General features: G+C 39.7%; 2 protein-coding genes across 2 annotated transcripts in view; one reads left to right on the plus strand and one right to left on the minus strand.

Annotated features, from left to right (window-relative positions):
• Positions 1-5,873: 5,873 nt before the first annotated feature.
• On the plus strand, positions 5,874-19,910 carry LOC308690368 (nitric oxide synthase, inducible-like; the record flags this gene model as incomplete). The annotated part of the gene is made up of 25 exons (XM_081364770.1): positions 5,874-5,975; positions 10,283-10,387; positions 10,611-10,759; positions 11,227-11,389; positions 11,469-11,560; positions 12,880-13,021; positions 13,173-13,312; positions 13,456-13,630; positions 13,723-13,824; positions 13,992-14,186; positions 14,470-14,552; positions 14,662-14,806; positions 14,925-15,029; positions 15,652-15,701; positions 15,794-15,968; positions 16,085-16,205; positions 16,333-16,411; positions 17,372-17,562; positions 17,667-17,833; positions 17,951-18,161; positions 18,273-18,360; positions 18,492-18,613; positions 19,293-19,441; positions 19,589-19,783; positions 19,872-19,910. 25 exons carry the CDS (start codon positions 5,874-5,876, stop codon positions 19,908-19,910), a joined length of 3,285 nt encoding a protein of 1,094 aa, XP_081220896.1.
• Positions 19,911-23,952: 4,042 nt separating this feature from the next.
• smn1 (survival of motor neuron 1, telomeric) overlaps positions 23,953-25,278 on the minus strand; it is a 6,522-nt gene continuing 5,196 nt past the window's right edge. The window contains exons 6-9 of the mRNA XM_081365002.1: positions 25,166-25,240; positions 24,924-25,034; positions 24,759-24,822; positions 23,953-24,581 (exon numbers count right to left, since the gene is read on the minus strand). Of these exons, the coding sequence (XP_081221128.1) occupies positions 24,769-24,822; positions 24,924-25,034; positions 25,166-25,240 (240 nt within the window). The 3' untranslated portion in view covers positions 23,953-24,581; positions 24,759-24,768. The remainder of the gene's footprint in view (positions 24,582-24,758; positions 24,823-24,923; positions 25,035-25,165; positions 25,241-25,278) is intronic.

The raw sequence follows: 25,278 nt of genomic DNA on the forward strand, positions 1-25,278 counted from the left end.
CTTTTACTGCCGCTTGATGACGGGCTGCAGCTGTGACCGATCAGCCCGTGATGAGGACGTGCAGGTGCCGTGCGTTGGTTGCCAGGGCGACGCTGATATGCCCAGAGAGACTCGTCACATTCCCCCCCCCCCCAAGCGTCGTTCTGGCCCTGGGAACGAGAGGAGATAGTAGGGGTGAAATAAGGGGTGGGTGGGGAATGACCCCTGACAGTAAAAGCTGTCCACATCCGTGAGAGTCCATCGGCGTTGCCGGCCCCGGCCCGATGTCGCACTTCAAAGTGGAAGTCCTGGAGCGCGAGAAACCAGCGGGTCACCCTGGCGTTGGTATCTTTAGCCCGGGCCATCCACTGTAGAGGGGCATGGTCAGTCAGCAGGTTGAACTTACGGCCGAGGAGGTAATAACGCAGCTCAAGGACTGCCCACTTGATGGCCAGGGCCTCCTTCTCGATGGCGGCGTAGTTCTTCTCTGCCTGGGACAACTTCCTGCTGATGTAGAGAATGGGATGCTCCTCACCTTCCTGGACTTGTGACAGGACGGCTCCTAGTCCGGTGTCGTAAGCATCCGTTTGCAGCAGGAAGGGGTAGCCGAAGTCAGGGGCGCGGAGTAACGGAGACGCTGTAAGTGCCGTCTTGAGTTGGGCGAAGGTCTCCTCGGCGGCTGTCGTCCAACAGATCTTCTCGGGCTGCCCCTTCCTGGTCAGGTCTGTCAGGGGGGCGGCTAAAGAGGAGAAGTTGGGGATAAAACAGCGATAGTACCCCGTCAACCCCAAAAAGGCTCGTACCTGGGACTTTGTCTGTAGTTTTGGAGCGGTGCGTATGGCTTCCACCTTTTTCTCTTGGGGGCGGATGAGGCCTCGGCCGACCTGGAATCCCAGGTACTTCGCCTCGGATAGTGCTAGGTGGCATTTGCGGGGGTTGCCGGTTAGTCCAGCCCGCCGGAGCTCCGAGAGCACCCTCCACAGACGTTCCAGATGTTCATCCCATGCCTCGGAATGCACCACGACGTCATCCAAATACGCGGCTGCATACGCTTGGTGGGGCCTTAGGATGATGTCCATCATGCGCTGAAAGGTCGCTGGTGCTCCATGAAGGCCAAAGGGAAGGGTCTGGTACTGCCAGTGGCCACTAGGGGTAGAAAAAACAGTCTTCGATTTAGCAGAAGAGGTCAGTGGTACCTGCCAGTATCCCTTGGTGAGGTCCAGGGTTGTGATGTACCGGGCCCTCCCCAGGCGGTCTAGCAGCTCGTCGACCCGAGGCATGGGATAGCCGTCGAATTCGGAGACTTCGTTCAGCCGGCGAAAGTCATTGCAGAAGCGGAGGATGCCATCCGGCTTGGGTACCATCACGATAGGGCTGGACCATGGGCTGCGAGATTGTTTGATTACCCCCAACTTCAGCATTTCCTGGATTTCCTCCTCAATAGCCTGCCGACGAGCTTCTGGGACTCGGTAGGGCCGTTGCCTGACGATTACTCCAGGGGGCGTCCTGATGTCGTGGTGGATGACGTTAGTCTGCCCGGGCCTAGAGGAGAACACATCCGAAAACTGTCTGACCAGGTGCTGCAGCTCGGTCTTCTGGGCAGCCGACAGGTGGGGATCCATGTCGACAACCACGGGATCGGTGAGACTGAAGGCGACGAGCTGGTCTCGGGTCCCTTGCCACTTCTTCAGTAAGTTGATGTGATATAATTGCTCTGCTTGTCTTCTTCCAGGTTGGCGTATGCGGTATGTCACTGGTCCAACCTTCTCCACAACGGTGTATGGCCCTTGCCACGATGCCAGGAACTTACAAGCGGAGGTAGGGACCAAGACCATGACCCTGTCTCCTGGCGGAATTCCCGTGGTTGGGCTGCCCGATTATAGTGGCGTTGTTGGGACTGCTGTGCCTTGCTGAGGTGCTCCCGGACTAATGGCATGACGCGGTCTATCCTCTCCCTCATCTATGTTACGTGCTCGATGATCGTGCGTGGGGGGCAGGCTGCTGCTCCCAGGCCTCCCGAGCGACATCCAGCAGGCCCCGATGCTGGAGGCCGAATAGGAGCTCGAAGGGGGTGAAACCAGTAGAGGCTTGAGGGACCTCGCGGATGCCGAAGAGGACGTAAGGGATCATAAGGTCCCAGTCCCGCTTGTCCTCCGCTGCTACCCTTCGGAGCATCTGTTTTAGGGTTTGGTTAAAGCGTTCCACGAGTCCGTCGGTTTGCGGGTGATAGACGGTTGTCCTCAACTCTTTCACCCCCAGCAGCCTGCAGAGGTCAGCCATTAGCCGGGACATGAACGGTGTTCCCTGGTCAGACAGGATTTCAGTCGGGATGCCGACCTGGCTGGCCAACAGAAACAGCTCCTGGGCGATGGCTTTCACTGTGGCTTTCCGCAGGGGGACTGCTTCTGGATACCGGGTGGCGTAATCCACGATGACGAGGATGTGTTCATGTCCTCAGGCAGACTTAGGCAACGGCCCCACCTGATCCATTCCGATCCGCTTGAAGGGCACCTCGATGATGGGTAAGGGAATCAGCGGGCTGGGGGGAGGAGTCCTGGGAGCCGTGCGTTGGCAGGTCGGGCAGGCTTTGCAGAAACCTTTCACGTCAGACTCCAGGCCTGGCCAGTGAAAACGATCCTGGATCCGCTGGATGGTGTTAGCTGCCCCTTGGTGACCTGCCATCGGATGTGAATGGGCTAGCTCGAGGATGGTCTCTGTCTTCGTACGAGGGACGTGTAAAAACAATGGGTTGTACATTAATATTAATATTAGCTCAAATGATCTATAGGGAATTTTAATAATTAATCATGAATATGATTAATATTTTGTATGTTACAGTTACATTAATTTATTGCAGCTGAACTAGATTGATATATGAACGATTACCATAACGGGTTATGGTTCGTCATTAATACATCAATTGTTCTTATTTCAGCTCGAAGTTATGGGATAACTTTAATGGAATTAATTTAGTTATCAAACAATCTGTTTGTCCAGCAAACATTGAACGTAAGATTAACTTAACTCTCAAGGAAAATTATCCCTCTTTCAAACACGAGAAAGAGTATCTTTTCCAGGCCTTGAAAAGACACTCTCGGTGTTTGTAGACTAAAATTAGGTTACTTAAATCGTAGCCTACCAAGATAAAGCATATAGCTAAGATCGAACATTTCAGGGACTAAGTAACATGGGCAATTAAAACAGAGTCAGTCAAGGACATATGGAATTTAATAATTAGACTAATACTACATTGAACTAAGGAATACAAGTTCTACAATTTACACGAGTAAATATGTATGTACAGGACACGTAAACAAAATACAAGACTAAACGGATAACAGATGAGAGAGGGAGAGGAAGGGAGAAAGTGAAACTAAAGTTCAGGATGAGAGAGATCACCGAGATGACCTCAGCATGGCAAAATCACAGACAGTAACCCGTAAGAGACAACAAAGAAATCACATTGTAAGTTCAATTCAATAATCGATACTTGCATGGCACATGGTTCTCTGTGTATGAGGGAGGAAGGCAGGGTTCTGCGTGTCTTTCAAGCAGTGTGAGTCGTCTGAGGGGAGGTGTGCGCGTTTTGTGTCTTCCGGCGCGCGTGCGAGCGCGGGAGCTTCAAAAAGTCTTTCTTTGAGGTGAAATTGCCGGGAATGATTCAGGCTAAGTTCATTCAGCTCGTGAATGAGCAGAGGCGAATAGGAAAACGAAAGAAATAAAAGAGAATAAAAGAAAAATTCATGCACGAGGACGGTGAATGAATGCTCCCTGAACGGGAGCCATATGGATCTTCTCGCTGGCGAGGCGGGTTCGTAAAAGTGCTCTCGAGAAAGTTCTGTGTCTGTCTCTTATGGAGAGGATGGGCTCACGCCTGCTCCACGTACGTGAACCAATCATCTCAGAGTATCTCGAGCGGGAAAAAGTTTCTTTGTCTTAGTTCCCAGTTTAATTTGCATGTTTTATGGCAGCGTTATTATGTGATCAGTTATACTCTAACGAGGGTAAAAATAGTATCATACATTTTACCAGATCCTGATGCATACATTTGGTTCCAGTACAAGGAGAGCTTTACGTGGATACCGAATTAGATATGTTTCGAAGGTACACGTCGAGATAGATTATTATTCTGTAAAAATAAGCTTAAAAGTTAAACTAACAACCTAGGAATAAAATGAACCCAACATGTGATGTACATTGATAAGTGGGCATTGAAGATTGGACTTTAGAAAGATCCACATGGCATATCTATGATTGCAACAGGGTGCACATCTGAAACATTATTCCTTTACGGTTTACAAGAATACAAAAACCCATCACAGAGAAGAACAATCATGAAAAAGAGAAATTACATTCAGGCTTACATATTTCTTCAATGGTTATACATATAAAATATCTAGGATGAACACCTAATTCTGCTCTTCTGGCTAACATTCCATTAGGTAATAAAACACAGTTCCACACAGGGGGGAAGGGATTGCCAGAGAATGTTAGTGAACCCTCTCTAACTAAAACACTATTGATTAAAGAATACATTTCAAAACCACACCTCTAGAAAATCATAATTATATGGTCAAACGAATTAATAAAACATGCATACAGGAAGATCAAACCCAAATCTGAGTTACATACATTAAAACTATATTTCTATAGGAGGATGTTTGTGTGTGTGTGTGTGTGTGTGTGTGTGTGTGTGTGTGTGTGTGTGTAGAAAGTTTCAAGTTTCGTTATCTCTCTGTGGTCCAGAGAGGGGAAGGGGGTTTGGAATGTAGAACTTTGCAAAGTGAAGAGAATGTATTGACTTTTATTATTCTCCAAGGTGCAATTTAGATCGTAAAAGTCAATTTGTTCCAGTCTTTATGGAGCCTGGCGTATGATTTGTAATTTCGAAGTCAGGAGGTTACAAGCTCTGATAAGCTTAGCAAAGAACGTTTTGGGCAGGAATGTGCTTAGAAAACACAGAGAGTCCGAATTTGTTAATTCAGAATCAAACGAACGAATGATTCAAATAGCCCAGTCGCTACAGACGACTAGAAGTTCCTTCTCCTCCCCCCTTCGCTGGGCGACGCAGTATAGCAGACCACTTCGGACTACAAAATGCGAGAGAGGATGGGGCCGTGGGATGACGTCTTTGCCGTCAATGGCTCTAACTTGACTCCAACAGTGCTTCAGACGATCGTCCTCCCGCTGGTCTTTGGCAAAAGAGCCCCCCTCGCTGGCCTGCTGGAACACATCATAGAAAAGGTTAGTACTTAGCGAGGGGGACTCACCATCTCTCCCGCTGTCCGAAGCTAGTCCGCTGTCCGGACTGTCCGGGGTCCCTGTGGCCGGCGATGACGGCGACAGTTCCGTTCCTGGCTGGCGGGCTGAGCGGCGGCGGCAAGCAGGCGGTCAAACCAGCCTGGGCATGGAGGGCAGCGATGTCTTCTTCAGCTCTGCCCTGCCGAGTGGCCAGATGTTCCATTATCTGCTGCTGATGGATGCTTACTTCTGTGAGGCGGCGCAGTAGTTCATCCATCTCCATGAGGAGAGAGAGCGCCGATCGGTGCTGGGGGTGGTGAACAGAGAGAGAAAAAAATATATTACTGCGGTGAACTGCAAACACTTGTGTGTGATTTCTCATTCAGTTGCCCGCATTCTCCACCAGATGTCACGGGTGAGAAATCACACAACAAGGTCGCTCGGTGAAAATTAGCCCCGGAGGGTGGATTTATTGAAATTACTTCAACAAAGGTGAAACGGTGAAATAAGATGAGTGCTGTCTTCGTGGCTGGTGCTCCTGTGAAGTCCTCGTGCTCGTGAAGGTGGGTGTCCAGGCGTGCTCAGTCGGGCTGTCGGTCACTCGATGCTTTCTGTTAAGTGAGAAACAAAGGATTAGTACCAGCACGTTCAGCATGAGACGGGATGTCTCTCGAAGTGAGAGCAGTGGCGGCTTTTACAGCCGCTTGATGACGGGCTGCAGCTGTGACCGATCAGCCCGTGATGAGGACGTGCAGGTGCCGTGCGTTGGTTACCAGGGTGACGCTGATATGCCCAGAGAGACTCGTCACAGAGAGTTTAGTTTCAGCCTGCTTGGCCGTGACAGGGCTACCAGGGAGCACAGGTAAAACAGAGAGTTCAGAAGTGGATGCCGGCATCTCGGGGGGAGCTGTAGCGGTTGGCGGCACCTCTGGAGGAGAAGTGTGTGCGGCGGCCAAAACACACAAAATGACGCAGATGACAGTAGCAGTAATTCTGGAACCACCTGACACTAATGCACATACACCACTGGATTTGGCAGTGCTGCGATCAGCTCTGAGACCAGAGGAATTGAGGGGGCTGATGTTTCCTTTTCAAAAACAGAAACTATTTTAATATTCTAATATAATTTTCTGTTCTAATCATATTATTGTGTACAAAACAGTATTCATTGTTGTTTATAAAAATGTTTTAATTCTGTTCTCATGAAAGGTGCTCCTGAGAGCTGAGTAAGTGATTAAAGGATCCTTCTTAAATGCAAAAGCACTGTTAAATAAATGATTCAAATATAATATATGCATTCTTGTGAAATATTAAAGGGAAAGTTTACTCAAAAATGATAAAATGCTAGATTTCTTGGAAAGGCCATTAGGGTATGGAGTTAATATTGTGCCATAATTAAACAAACAAATCCAGCATTTTGCAAACAAACTCGATCTGCTTTGCAAAGAAAAACTTGACTCGCAAACAAACACAAAGCAATGTGCAAGTACAAAGGTCAATTTGAGTGAAAATGTAACAAATATGTATAGTATTTTACAAATATAAATAAATGAGCCTAGTTAATATTTCACAAATAAATACAAACCATTCTACAAATATCATGTAACCTTTGAACAAATACCAAACCTAGTGCATACAAATGCATATCTGTCTGTTACGATTGTTAGACAGGCTTTTTATGAGATCTCTCAGCTCAATTTTCTCACAAATGTGTCCAGGCAGATTTTCTGTCATGATCCTGGTTCTGTCCTTCTCTTTTTCTTTCCTTTGTCTCCCTCTGCTGGCTGTTTTACGTCTCACTATCTCCTCTCTCACACATTTACGCACACACATCACCTCATCTCGATCAGCTGGTTCTCATTCACATCCCATCTCCATCAGCTGGTTCTCATTCACATCCCTCCTACACACCTGTTCTCAATCTTTCTCTTTTGTCTTCGCTAGGCCTATATCTAGCTCTCTCTTTCATGTCTGTGTTGTCGGATTATTGTTTGACTGTGATTATTGTTTATTGTTTCACGTCGATTGTTATTGCGCTGAAAAGAAACCTAGTCCTGTCCTGTCCTGTCCTGTCCTGCCCTCTCGTCTACTGCAACTTTTATCATCTGCTGTGAGTTACGTATTCTGTGCTGTACCCAGTGTTCTCCGTGGTGAATAGCAGAGGGTTCCACTGCTCACCTGCTTCCCAGTCCTCGCTGCCCAGGAGTGGCCAGATCGACAGTATCCTCTGTTTCTACATTCAATGAGCTGATCTACAGCATCCTCTGTTTCTTCATATTCTGAGAAAAGCAACGAACTAAGTCTTTGTTTCATTATCTGAGAAGTGACTTTCTGTTATCTGCCTGCACGGCATTATCTTGTTTCAATTAAAGAGAACATTACCTGCTTTTCGTCTCTGGACCTCTCTGTTTCATTACATTTTCTCACAAATGCAGTTGAACAAGACACCTGATGTTGAGGAAGCTCTTCCAAAACAGTAGATGTAACAGGAGTGGGAAAACCCTTTTTTGTCTACTTTTTGAAAGGGTCTCAGCCTCTCAGCCCACTTAGCCTATTTATTTAATTGTTTAGTTGGAATTCAGTCAGCTTAAATGTTAATGTAATAAAATAATGAATGAACGAAACAAAAAAATATACAATTGTTTCTTAACTTGCCGGTGACGTATGCAGTACCCAAATTATTATTTTGGAAAAAAATAAACCCTCCTTTCAGTTAAATTTAATGTTCTCATTAATTTATGGAGAACGAAAGAAATAGACTCGCTCAGTGTAGACATAATCACTAATTTAGTCATTTAGTCCGATGTAGAATTTTTTTTTTTTTTTAAAGCAACATGGCAGAGCTTTCAGCTTGCTAGATTGGGCCACATTCCAAGCTCGGAGCCCTCCCCTGGACAGCTCGCCAAATACGCATACTCTTTTACGCTATCTGATTATTTGTGAACTCGTGAAACAAACTTCCTGCATAACATAAAATCCTTTTTTGGGCAGTATGTACAAGGAAATAGTCAAAAGGCTTACCTAGTTTGTTCTAAAAGTAGATTACTATTCTGAAATGCCATATAAATAGCTTGAGGAAACCATTTCACCCTTTTCGCAAGCTATTCACATCAGTTTTCAGAAACAATGGTTCTTCAGAATCCTATCCGCACACATCACACATACAGTATCGGGCAAATTATCAGTTTCTGACTATCTCAAGACATTTTCTGCAATCTTGGCTATTTGAAGTTCACTGTGAAATTTTGAAATAAACACTGAGGTAAGAAGAAGTGAACAGCGATCAGCAGCAAAGTGTTTAAAAACATATGATTGTTAGACTATTAAGTAAAATCAAGATAAGTAAAAAAAAATATATATACTTCAGGCCACATCGCATTCATTTTCCATGGCAGCCTTTTCAAAGAATCCTATGAACAATTTCACACTTCTTGACACACTTCTTGACTTCTTGATATGACAAATGAAAAATACACACATGAAATACTGGACATGAGTCCTTTGTTTTTAATTATATCGTTTTACTAAGATAAAATTGCTTTCAGCAGTGACCTTCATGTTTTAGTTATCTATAATGACAACTTGCAGTGACATAAGATTAATTTCAGGCCCTTAAAACAGTTACTGGCAAATGTGCAGGAGCTACATGGCTTATTGATTTAAATATGTCAAGCCATTTCAAAAACAGTTACTGGCAAATGTACAGGAGCTACATGGCTTATTGATTTAAATATGTCAAGCCATTTCAAAAACAGTTACTGGCAAATGTGCAGGAGCTACATGGCTTATTGATTTAAATATGTCAAGCCATTTCAAAAGCTTTTGTTTAAGGTAAAATATGCCCAATATGTTTCTTGAGAAAACACGCCTTTGTCTGGTATCGCTGATGGAAATCTAGACGTCAATGGTGAGATGCATTGTTTAATGTTGTCTGAGCTCATCAGATGGCATTGTCTGCTTTTTTTGAGCATGGAAAATTATGTAACTCAAATAAAAAAAACCGCCAAATGAGGAAATATAATTTACGATAATCTGTCATCTGTCATCTGTCATCAATCCAGCTGGAATGTAAATCTTTATGTTCATGGACATAACCAAGCTGATTGATGAGCAAACTGTTACACAAGTATTATCGGCCATCTTTAAATAAACTGGAAATGGCACTGCGAAGCTGATGAAAAATGCAACATACTACACATTACATAACTACATAGAACATACATTTCTATAATTCCACATTGTCCTGAATTGTCATAGTCACATCATAATATGTTAATGTCTGCCTGTTTCTAATTTATTTAATGTCTGATATGTTTATTTTCCAGCAAAAGGTTTTCTGTTGCCTGCAATACTGGAAATCAAGTGTACTAGATTGTTCTTGTTGTTTTTTACATAGTCTTCCATTTTTGGAGTTTTAAAGTGGAGAGGTACAATTAAGCATTTTGTTTATGCCAAATCATCATGTGCTATTTATATTACTGAGGAAAAAGGAAAGCAATTTTAATTAATCTTGCTTTCAATCAAGGAAGTTTTTATCTTTTTTGTGGTTCTTTCCTTTTGCTTTCGACAACTCACACCCTTTACAGTTATGGGAGGCAAGGATCCGCCCCGTGTGGCATCCTTAACTGGGATTATATAAAAGGATGTTAAAACAGAGGACCAGAATGTGAAGCAGATTACTACTGCTGTTTAGGTACTGAGACATAAACCTCACACTTGAACAAGGTAAATACTCCATTTGTGTTTCTTTCATTCATTAATTTAATGAAAACTTTCATTAATTTCATTCACCATGTTTTTGCTCTTTATCGTAATTATTCTGAATCATTTTCGATGTCAGGTTATAGCAACACTGTAACTGAAAATTATACAGTAAATCTCATAGACATTATTAAGATTTGGCTGCAATAATATTTTCAGAAGGATGGGAAAACAAGCCCACACCACAACCATTGTAAAAGACAATCAGACTGTGCAGTCTAAGGTTAGTAACGCATCTCATATTTCACAAAATATTCATTGTGTCCTTCTGTTTAAATAATATATAAATTTTTCTCACTAGGAGTTATCAGTCGATCGCCCAGTTCGATGTCCATTTGCTGTTCATTTGCGAAACTATAAGGATGGCTCGACCCACCAAGATAAACTGCATCACAGAGCAGCTAAGGTATCTTTAAATTGTAATCAAAATAACGTCATGTTTACTGTAGATTTGTGGTGTAGTAATGAAGGATTGATGATTTTTTTTTCAACAATTTTCTTAAGCTTAACATAAGAATTATGTAGATGTTGTGCAGCAGTTAAAAATCGAAATGTCTAATTTACGTATAAATAAGTTTTCTTTTATAGCTTGAAAAATGACTTATTCTTATTCTTACATCTTATTCCAGAATACGTCCTGCAATTCAAAAACTTGCGAGGGCTCCATAATGAATCCCAAATCTCTGATACGCGGTCATTCCAAAATCACACCTTCCTCAGAGGACATCCTCACACAGGCAGTGGATTTCATCAACCAGTACTACACATCATTCAAAATGTAGGAGCAATGTTATGTGTTATTCTCTAAAAACTCGTTTATTTAACTTTTAACTTTTAATTTAAGCATTACAGACAAGTATTCTAATACATTTATGAATAATATTATAGACCAGCCTTAAAATTCAACACTCAATTTATACCATAAGTAGGAGGACCCTCTCTTCATGCAACCAGCCTAAAATTGCTTAACACTCTTGATAGGCTAATGTAATTACGTATGTGTATTGAGATGTGATTGTGTGGGAGGAGAGGTAGAGATCCTGTCAACTGTCTTACTTTCATTTTCCTTATGTGAGAGGTGTGAGGTGTCAGGAACGGATCAAAGTCGAATACTTTTTTCTTTTTTATTAAGTTACTGAAAACAGTAAAAATTATATTTCTTTCAACTTGACAAACAGGACAAATGGAAATGTAACTGTCGGTTTACTTTACAAAGTGAATAACCAATCCTTACCTTTTGTGCAGCCCCAATCCAACGGAGCACCAGGCTCGGATTGAAACGGTCACACTGGAGATCACCCTGACCGGGTCCTACTCACTCACTACAGATGAACTCGCTTTTGGGGCCAAACAGGCGTGGAGAAATGCGCCGAGGTGCATTGGCAGGATCCAGTGGACTAATTTACAGGTTTGAGTTTTTTTTAAACATAGATCATAGCACTTCCAAAGCCATATTGTGCATTTATACTAATACATCTCTTCTGCAGCTTTTCGATGCGCGTGAGTGCAAGACCGCCAAGGACATGTTTCATGCCTTGTGTACTCATCTTAAGCATGCCACCAATGGAGGAAACTTGAGGTGAGTTGAATGTATTTATTGCAAGAAGGGCATTATCATCAGATTTACCAAGGCAGAAATCTTGCAATGCAAGTAATTACAGGACCAAAGAAAATAAAATAAATAAATACATTTTTGCAAACCAATTTTTAATGTTTTTAGAATATTGCATTGAGGTTTTTGATCCAACATCAGACAGTATTTTTTTAAATGTCTAAAGAAAAGTAAAAAAAAAAAAAAAAAAAAAAAAAAATAGGATCAGTTCTGGGTAGTAACTGATTGCATGTAATCTGGATTAATCAGATTCCAAACAGCATTTGATCAGTGGAGTTACAGAAATCATTTAACTTTTAAGAGGTCCTGATGAACACATTAATTATTATTTGAATTATCACTCAGTGAGTCATTTCATTCAACATACTACATTGCACCATGTAATGTCTTTGGAAGGCTTTTGTCTTTCACACACATTAAAACACATTCGCGTCATTTCATTAGGCTAAATGCAGAGCAGGGATTCACCAACTTTTTCATAAGCTGAACCTTTTTGACCTAATATTTACTTGAAGTACCACCTGAGATTTTAAGTGAATAAGTTAGCTTATAATAAAATTAAGTAAATAATAATAATAAAATTAAGTTCTCTTATGTCAGTTGATGGTCAAATGCATTCCCGCCACATCAGAAGAAAACAAATTGGGCATAAAAAAAAAAAACGAAATTATGACACCCTTAAGTCATAAGTATGAGATAAAAAATTATCGGAATTATGACTTAGCCTACTAAATCGAAATTATGACTTTAAAAGTAGAAGTTATAACATAACTTAGTCGAAATTATGACTTGCTGACTTGCTGAAGAGAACAAATTTATGTAGCCCTTTTGCTTCAGATCAATGAGCGTCATAAATTCGTCCTCTAATGAAATCGTGGTCATGTTTCACAACATATTCTGAGGATAGCGGTGTTCTGGAGATGATATTTCCATAACACATCAGAATATGTTCAATGAATTCAACTTTTTATGCTCGACTCTCTTTCTTATGTGGCGGGACTGGGCTTCCAGAAATAAATCTTATTTAATCCTTTATATATAAATTATCAAATAAAATGTTTTGTCAATCTATCAATGCACTTAATGTGGGAACATCTATGTTTCTTTTATCGAATTGAATCAGCTTAGGCCTATATGTACAACTATATTTTATTACACCAGTTAACGCAATTTTAAAGGTCAGATAATGTGAAAACACTTTTGACTGTGTGTGAAGAAACTGGATTTTGATTCATACTCTGACTTTGATTAACTGAGGAACTACTCTTATTCTTTGGATTTGGCAGGTCTGTCATCACTGTGTTTCCTCAAAGAACGGATGGAGATCATGATTTCCGTGTTTGGAACGGTCAGCTTATAAAGTATGCAGGATATCAGATGGAAGATGGCAGTGTGATCGGGGACCCAGCAGGTGTGGAGTTTACACAGGTAATTCAAATAGAAGCTTTGAGGAGGACAAATATATGTCCTCTGCTTTATATGATCTCTTATCTTTTTTTAAATGGCATTTGCCAACCATTTGCCTCCGTTAAGAAATAATCACATGATAACTGCTGGATATTGTGCACTCTTTTTATAGGTGTGTATGCAGCTTGGATGGAAACCAAAGTATGGTCAGTTTGATGTGCTGCCACTAGTCCTGCAGGCGAATGGAGAGGATCCTGAACTTTTTGATATTCCTTCAGAACTGATTCTGGAGGTCCCAATAGAGCACCCAGAGTAAGTCATTTGGGTCATTTCAGAGAAAAGGGGGAGACATTTGGTGTTTGATTTCTAAATTTGAAGAATTAAAGAATTATAATTGAGAAAAGTGTCTTCACAGCTTATTCTCTGATTAAACAGTGTACTCTGCCTTTGTCCAGGTATGAATGGTTCAAAGATCTAAACCTCAAGTGGTATGCAATTCCTGCAGTAGCCAACATGCTAATGGAAATCGGTGGTCTGGAATTCACAGCATGTCCTTTCAACGGCTGGTACATGGGCACAGAGATTGGAGTGAGGGACTTCTGTGACAACCAGCGCTACAACATTTTGGAGGTAGTTTGTCCTCACTATCTCATGGCGGTAGCTAAGCACACCTTGGTAATTTTGATATTTATGTTTTGCTTATACTGCTTTATGTCCTGTAGCGCGTTGGACAGCTAATGGGCTTAGAGACACGCAAGCTGTCTTCACTGTGGAAAGACCAGGCACTCGTGGCTATTAATGTTGCAGTAATTCATAGTTACCAGGTAAAGTGTCCTTCCACGTTTAGTGTTGAAATACTGATATGCAAATTGATTTAAGATTATCTCACTGTTATTTTATCTGAAATGATACATATTAAAAACAGAGTTAGGAAAGAAGATAAAGCCATTTAGATATTTATTGGACTTTACGTTGCTATATTGCTGTGCAGAAAAATAAGGTCACCATCACGGACCACCATACAGCAAGCGAGTCCTTCATGCAGCACATGGAGACAGAAGTTCGTGTGCGTGGAGGCTGTCCAGCTGATTGGGTGTGGCTGGTCCCACCCATGTCTGGCTCCCTCACCCCTGTGTACCATCAGGAGATGCTCAACTACATCCTTTCTCCCTTTTTCTATTATCAGGTATCAAACTTTCTGATTAAAAATCATATTTTATCATATTTTTAGAAGGGGTGGAAGTATTTAGACCCCACTAGAGATGTAACGTATTAACGAGCACAACTGTTTTCATCATTGATAATAAGAAAAGTTTCCTGGTTACCCAATCAGCATATTAGAATGATTTCTGAAGGATCATGTGACACTGAAGACATTAGAAAATCTTACCAACCCCTAACTTTTGAACAGCAGTGTTAATAAAGAAAACTTTGACATTAGCAGTGTGTAAATGTGCTGTTTTCTGAAGGCTGATGCATGGCTAACACACAAGTGGAAAGATGAGAAGAAAGGACTTCGGAGACGTAAGGTCAGCTTCAAAGGACTGATAAGGTACTAAACAGACCAGCAGCTTCTCCAAACAAAACAACACTGTACTTCATTAATTAATGCCAACGACCAACGCCATTTACATCAAAATATTTGTGTTCTTTCTTCTTAGAGCAGTGTTTTTTTCTCAAATACTCATCAAGACAGTCATGGCCAAAAGAGTGCGCTGCACTGTTCTCTATGCCACTGAAACAGGGAAGTCACTGACCTTTGCCAAAAAACTAAAAACCATGCTCAACTGTGCCTTCGACACCAGGGTAAGAAATGCTGTCTTTGAAAAATGCTTTCAAATGTTGTATTATTAACAGTGCAGTAAATGAACAAACAACAAAAATTTGATCCAAAACTAATATTCACTCTTGTTTTCTAATACAGCTGGTTTGCATGGAGGACTATGATTTCAGTGAGCTTGAGACAGAGAGCCTTCTGATGGTGGTCACCAGTACTTTTGGCAATGGGGAAAGTCCGGGAAATGGAGTGGTATGGGCATAATTTTGTGAATAAATATATTAAAATTATAATATATATAAATATATCATAGAAATACTGTATACCATTCAAATGTTTGGGAACATTAAGTTTTTTTTATGTTTTTGAAAGAAGTCTCTTATGGCTGCATTTATTTGATCAAAAATAAAAATTGTGAAATATTATCATTTTAACTATTTGGATATATATATATATATATATATATATATATATATATATATATATATATATATATATATATATATATATATATATATATATTAAAATGTGATATTCAGCAGCTTTTACTCTAGAAATCATTCTAATATGTTGATTTGCTGTTGAACAAACATTTCTTATTATTATCAGTGTTGAAAACAGTCCTGCTGCTTAATATTAACATTATTTAACATAAACATTATTTGATCTGATATTTGATTCAAAAGAACTGCATTTATTTGACTTAGAAATCTTTTGTAACGTTACGTCTTCACTGTCACTTTTAATCAATTTAAAGCATCCTGAATCAAAGATTTTTTTTTCATAAATTACTTTTGAACAGTAGTGTAAAAATATGGGAATTTCCACATGAATTCAAAATCTGATTTTGACATGAATATTTTCTTTCCCTCAGAGCTTCAGGAAGCAGCTTTTCAGCTTGCAAAACCTGAAAAACAATGTCAGGTTTGTAGCCTAGCAATGCTAAGATTTTCACTTTTATCACCTGTCATTATGCTCTTGTAAACAGGAGCCCTGATATCCTCTTCTCAATACAGGTACAGTGTGTTTGGCCTTGGCTCACGTGTGTACCCACAGTTCTGTGCTTTTGCCCATGCTGTGGATGACAAGCTTGCTGAGCTGGGGGCCAAGCGTCTGACTGCCACAGGGGAGGGAGATGAACTTAATGGGCAGGACGAGGCCTTCTCTGCCTGGGCTTGCACTGCTTTTAAGGTTGGTGAGGTTTCTATCATTTCTTCTGTGCTTGGATGATTCAATGATTCAAATAAATCTTATACTACTAATACAGCAATGAACAACAAATGAATGGCATTTCTCTTTTTTTTAAGGATGCGTGTGAGGAGTTTAACATTAAAAAACAGCTGAAGGGTGTTGAGCAACAGTTGGACGGCTGGGACCCACAGAGATACAGAGTTCAGCATGACAGTTGTGTCCTGGACCAAATTACAGGTAAACTGCTACCTCTACTTATCAAAACACTGACAAAAAAAGTTTATTTCTATAATTCAGTTATGTAATATAATTACATTTTTCCAATTATACAGTATTTACACATATGAATCTTCTGTTTCTACAGCACTGTCTGCTCTTCACTCTAAAACTGTGTTTCCTATGATGCTGAAAAGAAGGCAGAATCTGCAGAGCGCTCAGTCAAGGTTTGAATCCACAATTTCATTACCTAACTCCCAGATAAAAAAAAAAATGTTCTAAGAACGTTTTTGCAATTGGAAGACTTCAGATACAAAAGCCTCTAAGTGCCATCTGAAATTTTCCTCTAGAATGATCATTTTTATCAAGCTTGTATGTTTATGGTCTCTACTTCATAAACGCCAGAGGAGAACTGGCCCCCGACTGAGCCTGGGTTCTCCCAAGGTTTTTTTTCTCCATTAGGTCACCTAATGGAGTTTTTCGGTTCCTTGCCACTGTTGCCTTTGGCTTGCTCAGTTGGGGATGCTTAAATTGATTAATCGATTCACCAGTGCTATTGATCTGCATTACCAAACGTGGATGTTTTACACCAGAAACAAACACTGATGTACTATTTTATTTTAATACTGTGAAGCTGCTTTGATACAATCTGTATTGTGAAAAGCGCTATATAAATAAAGTTGACTTGACTTGACTTATGTTGAGTTATTTCACTTTAATGGCAATGAAAATGACCTATTAATTGTCATTAAAGTGAAATTACTGAACTTAAACATATAACGAGCTTGAAAAAAAAAGCTAATTTTAGAAGAAAATTTCAGATGGCACCTAGAGGCTTTTGCATCTGAACTCTTCAATTATTATGGGAATGTTACTTTTGAATATTTCCTGAACATTCTAAAACTAGGAACATTTAAAAAAATGTAAGACGAACATCCAACTAAAATGTTTTAGAAAAATGTTCAATGAGAAATGTATAAATTATGTTTTGTTAATGTTTTGAGAACATTATTAAAGACCAGACATTTTCAAATAAACATTCTCTTAAAGTTACTGGAAGAACATTTGTTTATAACTTTGAGAGAACCTTGCCAGAACATTAGCTTAAGTTCTGAGAACATTCCCTGTCAGCTGAGCTTTTACACATTTGACAGTGCTGTTTTTCAACTTATATATTCCATTTTCAGTCGTTCTACTATCCTGGTTGAGCTGAAGACGGATGGAAACACAGAGGTCTTGAACTTTGCCCCTGGGGATCATGTGGGGATTTTTCCAGAGAATTCTGCAGAGTTGGTGGATGGTATTGTGAAGCATCTCCCAGATGCCCCTCCTATTAACCAGAGCCTTCACCTGGAGTCCCTCTCTGACTCTAGCACTGGTAACAATCACTAATGGCTGTAATAATAAACTATATAAGTAAATTTGAGAAGAGGCCCAAAATCCAAGCTTATTTTTATGACTCTTTCCTGTGTTGTCTTTCAGTGGAAATGAGATGGCAGAAAGATGAGTGTATCCCTGCTTGCACTCTAGTCCAGGCTCTTACATACTTCCTTGATGTCACAACTCCACCTTCACAAAGCCTCCTGCGCAAACTCTCTTCAGTGGCTGGTCAGGAAGAGGATCGCAAACGACTTGAGGCACTTGCATCGGTAATTGCGTTACATTCTTTTTTTAGAAGAATTTAAATGGGACAATTGTTTGATTTTATTCTAAATTACACATATTACCAATAGATGCATTTACAGCATTCTACCATTTCTCCATAGGATTTCCAGGAATATTCTACATGGAAAGATTTCTACAGGCCCACCTTCTTGGAGGTGCTTGTAGAATTTCCTTCTCTAAAAGTCCCTACCGCCTTCCTTCTCAGCCAGCTTCCTCTGCTCAAGCCCCGTCTGTACTCTGTCAGCTCCTCATTGGACCGTCATCCAAACGAGCTGCACCTCACAGTGTCTGTGGTGGAGTACCACACCCAGGGTATGATACTAAACATGTAGAAAACATACAAAACAAAGACATTGGATAATTCTTTTATAATCAAACACCATGTGAGATGTAAGCATAACGTTGTGTTCTGTTGTATCGTAGATGGAGAAGGCCCAATGCGTTATGGCACCTGCAGCACATGGCTGAACACCATCAAACGAGGATACACAGTTCCCTGCTTCGTTCACCGGTACTGATGATAGATAGTTAAATGCTGAATATGAATATCTCATTTAAATACTTATAAAGGCATTTTAACATTCTGTTCTCAATATCTTAATAGCATAGAAAACTTGACTTGTTTACTGCTCATTATTTCAGCTCAGGTGGGTTCCACCTCCCAGAAGACCCCATCACTCCAGTTATTCTGATAGGGGCTGGCAGTGGTATTGCTCCTTTCCGCAGCTTCTGGCAACAGCGCATTCACGACATGAAAAAGACAGGTAATGCATGTGTTTAAGGTCATGAAGTTTAGACACAAAAGCAGTTTATGACTCTTGCCTTGAGACATAGAGGTTCTATCGATCTAAACCAGTTATCACAATATCCAGCATTTTATTTGACCAGTAATGCACTACTGTTCAAAGGTTTGGGGTCAGTAAGTAAAAAAAAAAAAAAAAAAAGATTATACAGTATCATAAGTCATTTAAGTTTGATTTGTTACATTTTTTTTCACATTTATAAATATCACGTTTCCACAAACCTAATAAGCATCATAACTGTTCACAAAATTGATAATAATAAATGTTTCTTGAGCAGCAAATCAGGATATTAGAATGATTTCTGAAGGATCATGTGACACTGAAGACTGGAGTAATGATGTTGAAAATGCAGCTCTGTCATCACGGCAATAAATTACCTTTACACGATATATTAAAAGAGAAAACAATCATTTTAAATTGTAATATAATTATACAATATTACTGTTTTTACTGTATTTTTGATTGAATAAATACAGACTTGGTGAGCATTAGATTTCTTACTGACCCCAAACTTTTAAACAGTACTGTTGTGTAGGTACTGTATTTAAGTTCAAATAAAACTGTCTGTAGTTATTTGTGTTTTAAATCCTCAAAGTTTTAATCCTAAATTAATTGCCTTTTTTAATTGACAAATTTTTAGGTCTGCAAATGACTCCTATGACACTGCTATTTGGATGTCGTGATTCACAAACAGACCATCTGTATAAAGTAGAAACTCTTAAGTTGAGACTTGATGGCATTCTGGACAAGATCAATACAGCTTATTCTCGCCAACCTGGTAAACCAAAGGTACATCTCTAAAGTTCTGTTCATGCTGTACTATACTCAAAATTCAGTAAGGTTCTCTCAGTCTGTTCTCGCTGTTCATCAGATGTGCTTAAACTGGTATCAGTTTGTGTCTTCTGTCTGTAACCAAGCTTGTGTTGTTTGGAACAGATGTATGTGCAGGATGTCTTGAAGGAGCAGCTATCTGAAAAGGCCTTGGAGGTTCTACACAAGAACGCAGGTCATCTGTATGTCTGTGGTGGCATGAACATGGCCCGTGAAGTTGCTAGCACTTTGCAAGATATCTTGGCGAATAAAACAGGCATGACCATCACAGAAGCTGGAGAATATCTAGAGAGGTTGAAGGTGTGATTTACTGTTTCAATCCTCATGTCATTATATGAACTGCTATGTGACCAGTGAACTCACGCCATCATGATCTTTTTGTTGACAGGCGGAGAAGAGATACCATGAAGACATTTTTGGAGCCTAATAACAGAGATCTACTGCATCATATGAAGTTAATTCACAGTTTTACCACAAGCTGGGATACTGGGAACCAAATTTAACTAATGCGATTCTAATGTTTTTCCACTATTTATGTTCTTTAAATTGATGTAAATATAGTTTTTTCTTTTATTTACATCAAACAGGATTGATTACTCATGTATCCCTATAGTAGGGGGGATGTGATGTGATTTAAAATGCTCTATTTTAAGAGGAATTTGTGTGGCTTTAGTTTATTGAGCGCATTTCTTTTGTTTATTAAATTGTTTCTGAACAATACTTCAGATTTTTTTCTAATGTCTTCTATGTGCTGTTAGCCTGACTTCGTCATACTCTGATTCTAGTCAGAATATGAGTCTGATACTGCTCCATTGGGCTGTGATTATGGGGCGTGTTTCAGTGCTATACGAACAAATTCTCCGTTTAGGATTAGAACTCGACAATACAGCAAACAAATCTTATCGCAAGTCAACTTTGGTGACGTGGATGATTACGTTACTGTTGATCATCTGTCCATCATCGCATAAAACCCGCCCTGACAATTTGATTGGTCCTAACAGCTCTGGTTCGAGCAGTGCTCAAGTCCAGACCGAACTTCCCGACCTCAAATGTTGTGGGTGGGGCTAAGTTCGGCTGGTATCCAGGCGAATGTGCTGTATGACTTTTTCTTCAGTCAACAGCATTTAATAATTTATACTCTTTTTGTATTAATAATCTTTTCTAAATAATTTATGGTGAAATAGAATGCTTCTTCATTACTGCTAAAATGTGTATGTATGTGTGTGTGTGTGTGTTTGGGGGGGGGGGGGTTGTCTGATGACATTAGTAAGAAAGGTCAATCAAATTAAACTCTCAATGAAACTAATCAATTAATAATAAACACATTTAATAACATCTAAGTAATCAAACACTGAAATGCAATCAAGAAAACAGAGTTTGCTTCTACCTAGTCACAGAAGGATTTGCATACGATGAACAAATCAAATTGTAGGGAAATTATGTAATGTATTTTTGCTATGCACCTTTTTCTATAAAAACTGTTGTATTATTTTTGCTGGGGGGATTCTCTCTGAAATTTGTCTGAGGTCCTCCGGCCGTGATTAAAGCATATTTGAAGGCATTGTCTGGTGTCTGTTTAGTTATTGCTGCACAGCAGTTGAACACTAGATACCTTATTCCCAAGTGATAGTGTTCAAAAAGGAACGAGACACCGTCTGACTCAGCGTGATACTCTTAGGCGTCAACCAACGCGGTCAGAGGTGAATTCACCTGAGTATAGTTTTTGGAAAGTGTTGACTGTAGACGCCCCAGGTAAACTAAAGTCAGGTGTGTAGGGGAAATATCCACCACGAGACCAAAAGGAGTCAAGTCAAGTCAAGTCAAGTCAAGTTTATTTATATAGCGCTTTTCACAACACAGGTTGTATCAAAGCAGCTTCACAGTAATAAATTAGAACAATACATCAATGTTTGTTTCTAGTGGAACGTCTACGTTTGGTAATGCTGATCAATAGTATCGTTGATTGATTAATTAAATTAAATATCCCCAAATATCCCCAACTGAGCAAGCCAAAGGCAACAGTGGCAAGGAACCGAAAAACTCCATCAGGTGACCTAATAGAGAAAAAAAAACCTTGGGAGAACCCAGGCTCAGTCGGGGGCCAGTTCTCCTCTGGCGTTTATGAACTAGAGGTCGGATTTAACTGTAGGATTAAAAGTATTATATGAATGCCTGGCTGAAGAGATGCGTCTTTAATCTAGTTTTAAACTGGGAGAGCGAGTCTGAGCAACGAACAGTATCAGGAAGGCTATTCCAGAGTTTTGGTGCTAAATGTGAAAATGCTCTCCCTCCTTTGGTGGATCTGGATATCCTAGGTATGACCAAAAGCCTCGAATTTAGTGACCTTAAAGAGCGCGATGGATTATAGGGCGATAGAAGATCCGTTAAATAAACTGGAGCTAAGCCGTTTAGGGCGGGAGAGAGGGAGAGAGGGAGAGAGAGAGAGAGAGAGAGAGAGAGAGAGAGAGAGAGAGAGAGAGAGAGAGAGAGAGAGAGAGAGAGAGAGAGAGAGAGAGAGAGAGAGAGAGAGAGAGAGAGAGAGAGAGAGAGAGAGAGAGAGAGAGAGAGAGAGAGAGAGAGAGGAACAACATTCACAAACACAGTGCTCTACAAAAATATACTCATGTAAATTGTTTGCCATGTACATTTTCACATGTACATTTCTCATGCTTCAAATGTTATTTTCTCTCTGTGTTGCCAAATAGGTTTATTTTTAAAAATATACAGTATTAATGCGTTCATTTCAAATAAGTTGTTGGAATATTCAGGGTCTTCATTCTTCAATTCAACATTTGTTTCCAAAAGGAAACCAAAAAAAGGGTGAGAATAGGAAGAAAGAAAAAAAAAGTGAAGACCTTGGTGAGAAAGTGGATGTGGCACCAGAAAGAGAGGAGGAACAGAACAAGAAAACAGAGGTTCTGTGAGTTATTGGTGAAAAGCTTTTTCTCATGATTTAGAGTAAGTATGGAGCATAATGTAAAGAACCATGTATTTATCATGTGATTCACTTACATCTGAAAGTCTAACAATCTGAGGAACAAAATTAAGGATTTCTTGTTACTTCATTCACTACAGTTAAAAGACCTACAGTATAGTGCAATTTATGTTTTGAAAACCACATTTCTCATGTTTCAAGAACAGCATTCCACTTTAGAAATGTAGCTAAAACAAGCTACTTGTTTCTGATGCAGAAAAGCTAATTTACTACTGTAAACTACTGGAACTGTTTGCTTATTTATAGATAGCAAGCAACTTGTATGGCTACTCCGAGAGAGAGAGAGAAGAACAACATTCACAAACACAGTGCTCTACAAAAATATACTCATGTAAATTGTTTGCCATGTACATTTTCACATGTACATTTCTCATGCTTCAAATGTTATTTTCTCTCTGTGTTGCCAAATAGGTTTATTTTTTAAAAATATACAGTATTAATGCGTTCATTTCAAATAAGTTGTTGGAATATTCAGGGTCTTCATTCTTCAATTCAACATTTGTTTCCAAAAGCACAGACCCAGAATTTCTGAAAAATAGTGCCCTTAGTTAAATTAGGTACAGCCCATCGTGGACGAGACTCGGGAGGAATTCTGGTGTGGTAAAGGGATGATCTGGCCAAACACATTTCTTTTATTACATTTGGAAAATATCATTGCTGTCAGGTTTCTGCCCTGGCAGCCTTGTCTGTGTTGTCTTTGTTTCATGTCTCTATGTTTGTGTTGTGTGTCAGCACATGGCTTTGTCTTTGTTTGTGTTTGCCATGTGATCTTCTTGTTCCGCCTCCTTGTTTCCTGTTACCATGCCCCCTTGTTTAGTCCTAGTCTAGTCCTCGTTTTTTTCCCTAGGACAAGTTCCAGTCTTTGCTCTAGTTCTCTCCAGCCTTTTTGTTTCTCTCTAGATTTTTAGTTCTTATTTTTCTCTCTATAGTTTCCTGCAAGTTTGGAGTTTTGATTCTTTTGTTTTTAGATCCTGTCATTTTTTTTGTAGAATTTATGGATTTAGCTTTTCTCTACATCCGACTACATCAAGTCTCATCACACTGTCAAGCCGCCTCTGGTTTCCTAAGCCGCTGCCTTGTCTCCATCATTATTCAGTTCATTTCATTTCAGGAAGGCTTTGTTAAACAAGAGAGATGTCAACTTACATTAGACAACTCCATGGACCCCCAATGTTGTATATTCATTATAAAAAGTGTCAAAAACTTTTTCTTTCATTCCCTTTTAATGCCATGCCAGCTTCTGTGGCTATCTTCATGGCGAGACCCAGGTTTAGTTATAAAACAAACAAAAAAAAAATTTCTCAAAACCTTAAAACTAAATTTGGATTTACTTGGTTAAAAACTTTTCTAAAGTATAAACCGAATAAAAGTACCTCAAAGGGGTAGAAGTATTACCGGCGTCCAGTAAAATAAGTTTAATGAACAGGATGTGGAATTTTCTCTTGATAGTAAAATGTATGTGTGAGTCTTGAGTGTCTTATAGAGGTTTATTTTAAAATACATGACTTTACCAAGTTTAGAAATCACACTTAAAATTATGCAACTTCATATATACAGTGGGAACTCTGGTTCCTTTTTTAACATTAAAATAATAAATAGCTTGATTTTTTGTTGCATTTAATATAGTATTGTTTTCGTTTCATCTTAAGTCATCTGAAGCCCCAGGGTTGAGAACGACCACATTAAACATTACAAGTTGTCACATTAACAATTACAATTTCAACCAGGGCTGGTTGAAATAATAAAGACAAGTTCTTATGTCTTTGAATTTAAGAATCATGTAATGAAATGATTTTACACATTGGAGGTCGCATCAGCCACATCAGTGACATTCAGCAAAAAGATGTTAAAGGGATGGTTCACTTTAACATCACTGCAAAATGAAAATATCTTCAGGTTTGGAACATGAAAGTGAGTAAATTACAGAATTTTTCACAATTTTTGGGTGAACTATCCCTTTAATGAAATCTGAATTAAATATTATTTTATTGAACACACTTTGGAAAAGAACACAATTACTTTTAATCCATTTATTTATTTACAAAGAATACAAAAAATGAAAAGTGAATCAAATCTGCTGCAGCATCAGGTTCATATGTCGCTCTATATGGTGAAAAAAGTAATAATTCAGTAAAATTCATAAAATCCAGAAACACTTAAAATGTTAACATATTGGGTTTATTATTTACACACCGTAGTATATTTACCCAACCCAATTCCACCATAAGTCTAAAATTAAAGAAATTTGTGAAAGGTAAATTATAGGGCTGAAAAACTAACCGCTGTATCTTCATTTACGATGTGACTTCTTAGATGCTGCTGTCTCTCGACCTTGTTTTAAACCCTGTGTAAGAGATACAAACGTTTGAGAGAGATTTTTCTGATAATAAAAAACAACCAGGTGCACAAAAAGATGTCTGTGAACAGCAAGAAGAATAACTGTACCAAATAGTATCCAGTGTGATAGCCGCTCATGTACCAGGAAATAAGCATACTGCCCAAAGCCTCGTCATCCTCTAGAGAGTCTGGACTCATTGGTGGAGGCGGTGGGATCATCTGGACCAACAATAAAAAATAAATAAATAAAAAGTTAATTTGCCCCACGAAAAGCTGTCAATGTTTTTACTAGATCACTTTTCATGAAAGAAAAAGTTAATAGATCTGAAAGGTCTCCAGCTGCTTCTTACCGGGGGACCGGGTGGAATCATGGGAGGCCATCCAGGGAAGAAATGTCCAGGACCTTCTGATCGCCTGCCAGCCGTCTACAGAGAGAGCCGAGTCTTAAGGCCCATTCAAACCA

This window comes from Scardinius erythrophthalmus (genome assembly GCF_964197995.2).
Source record: "Scardinius erythrophthalmus genome assembly, chromosome: 5".
Taxonomy (NCBI): Eukaryota; Metazoa; Chordata; class Actinopteri; order Cypriniformes; family Leuciscidae; genus Scardinius; species Scardinius erythrophthalmus.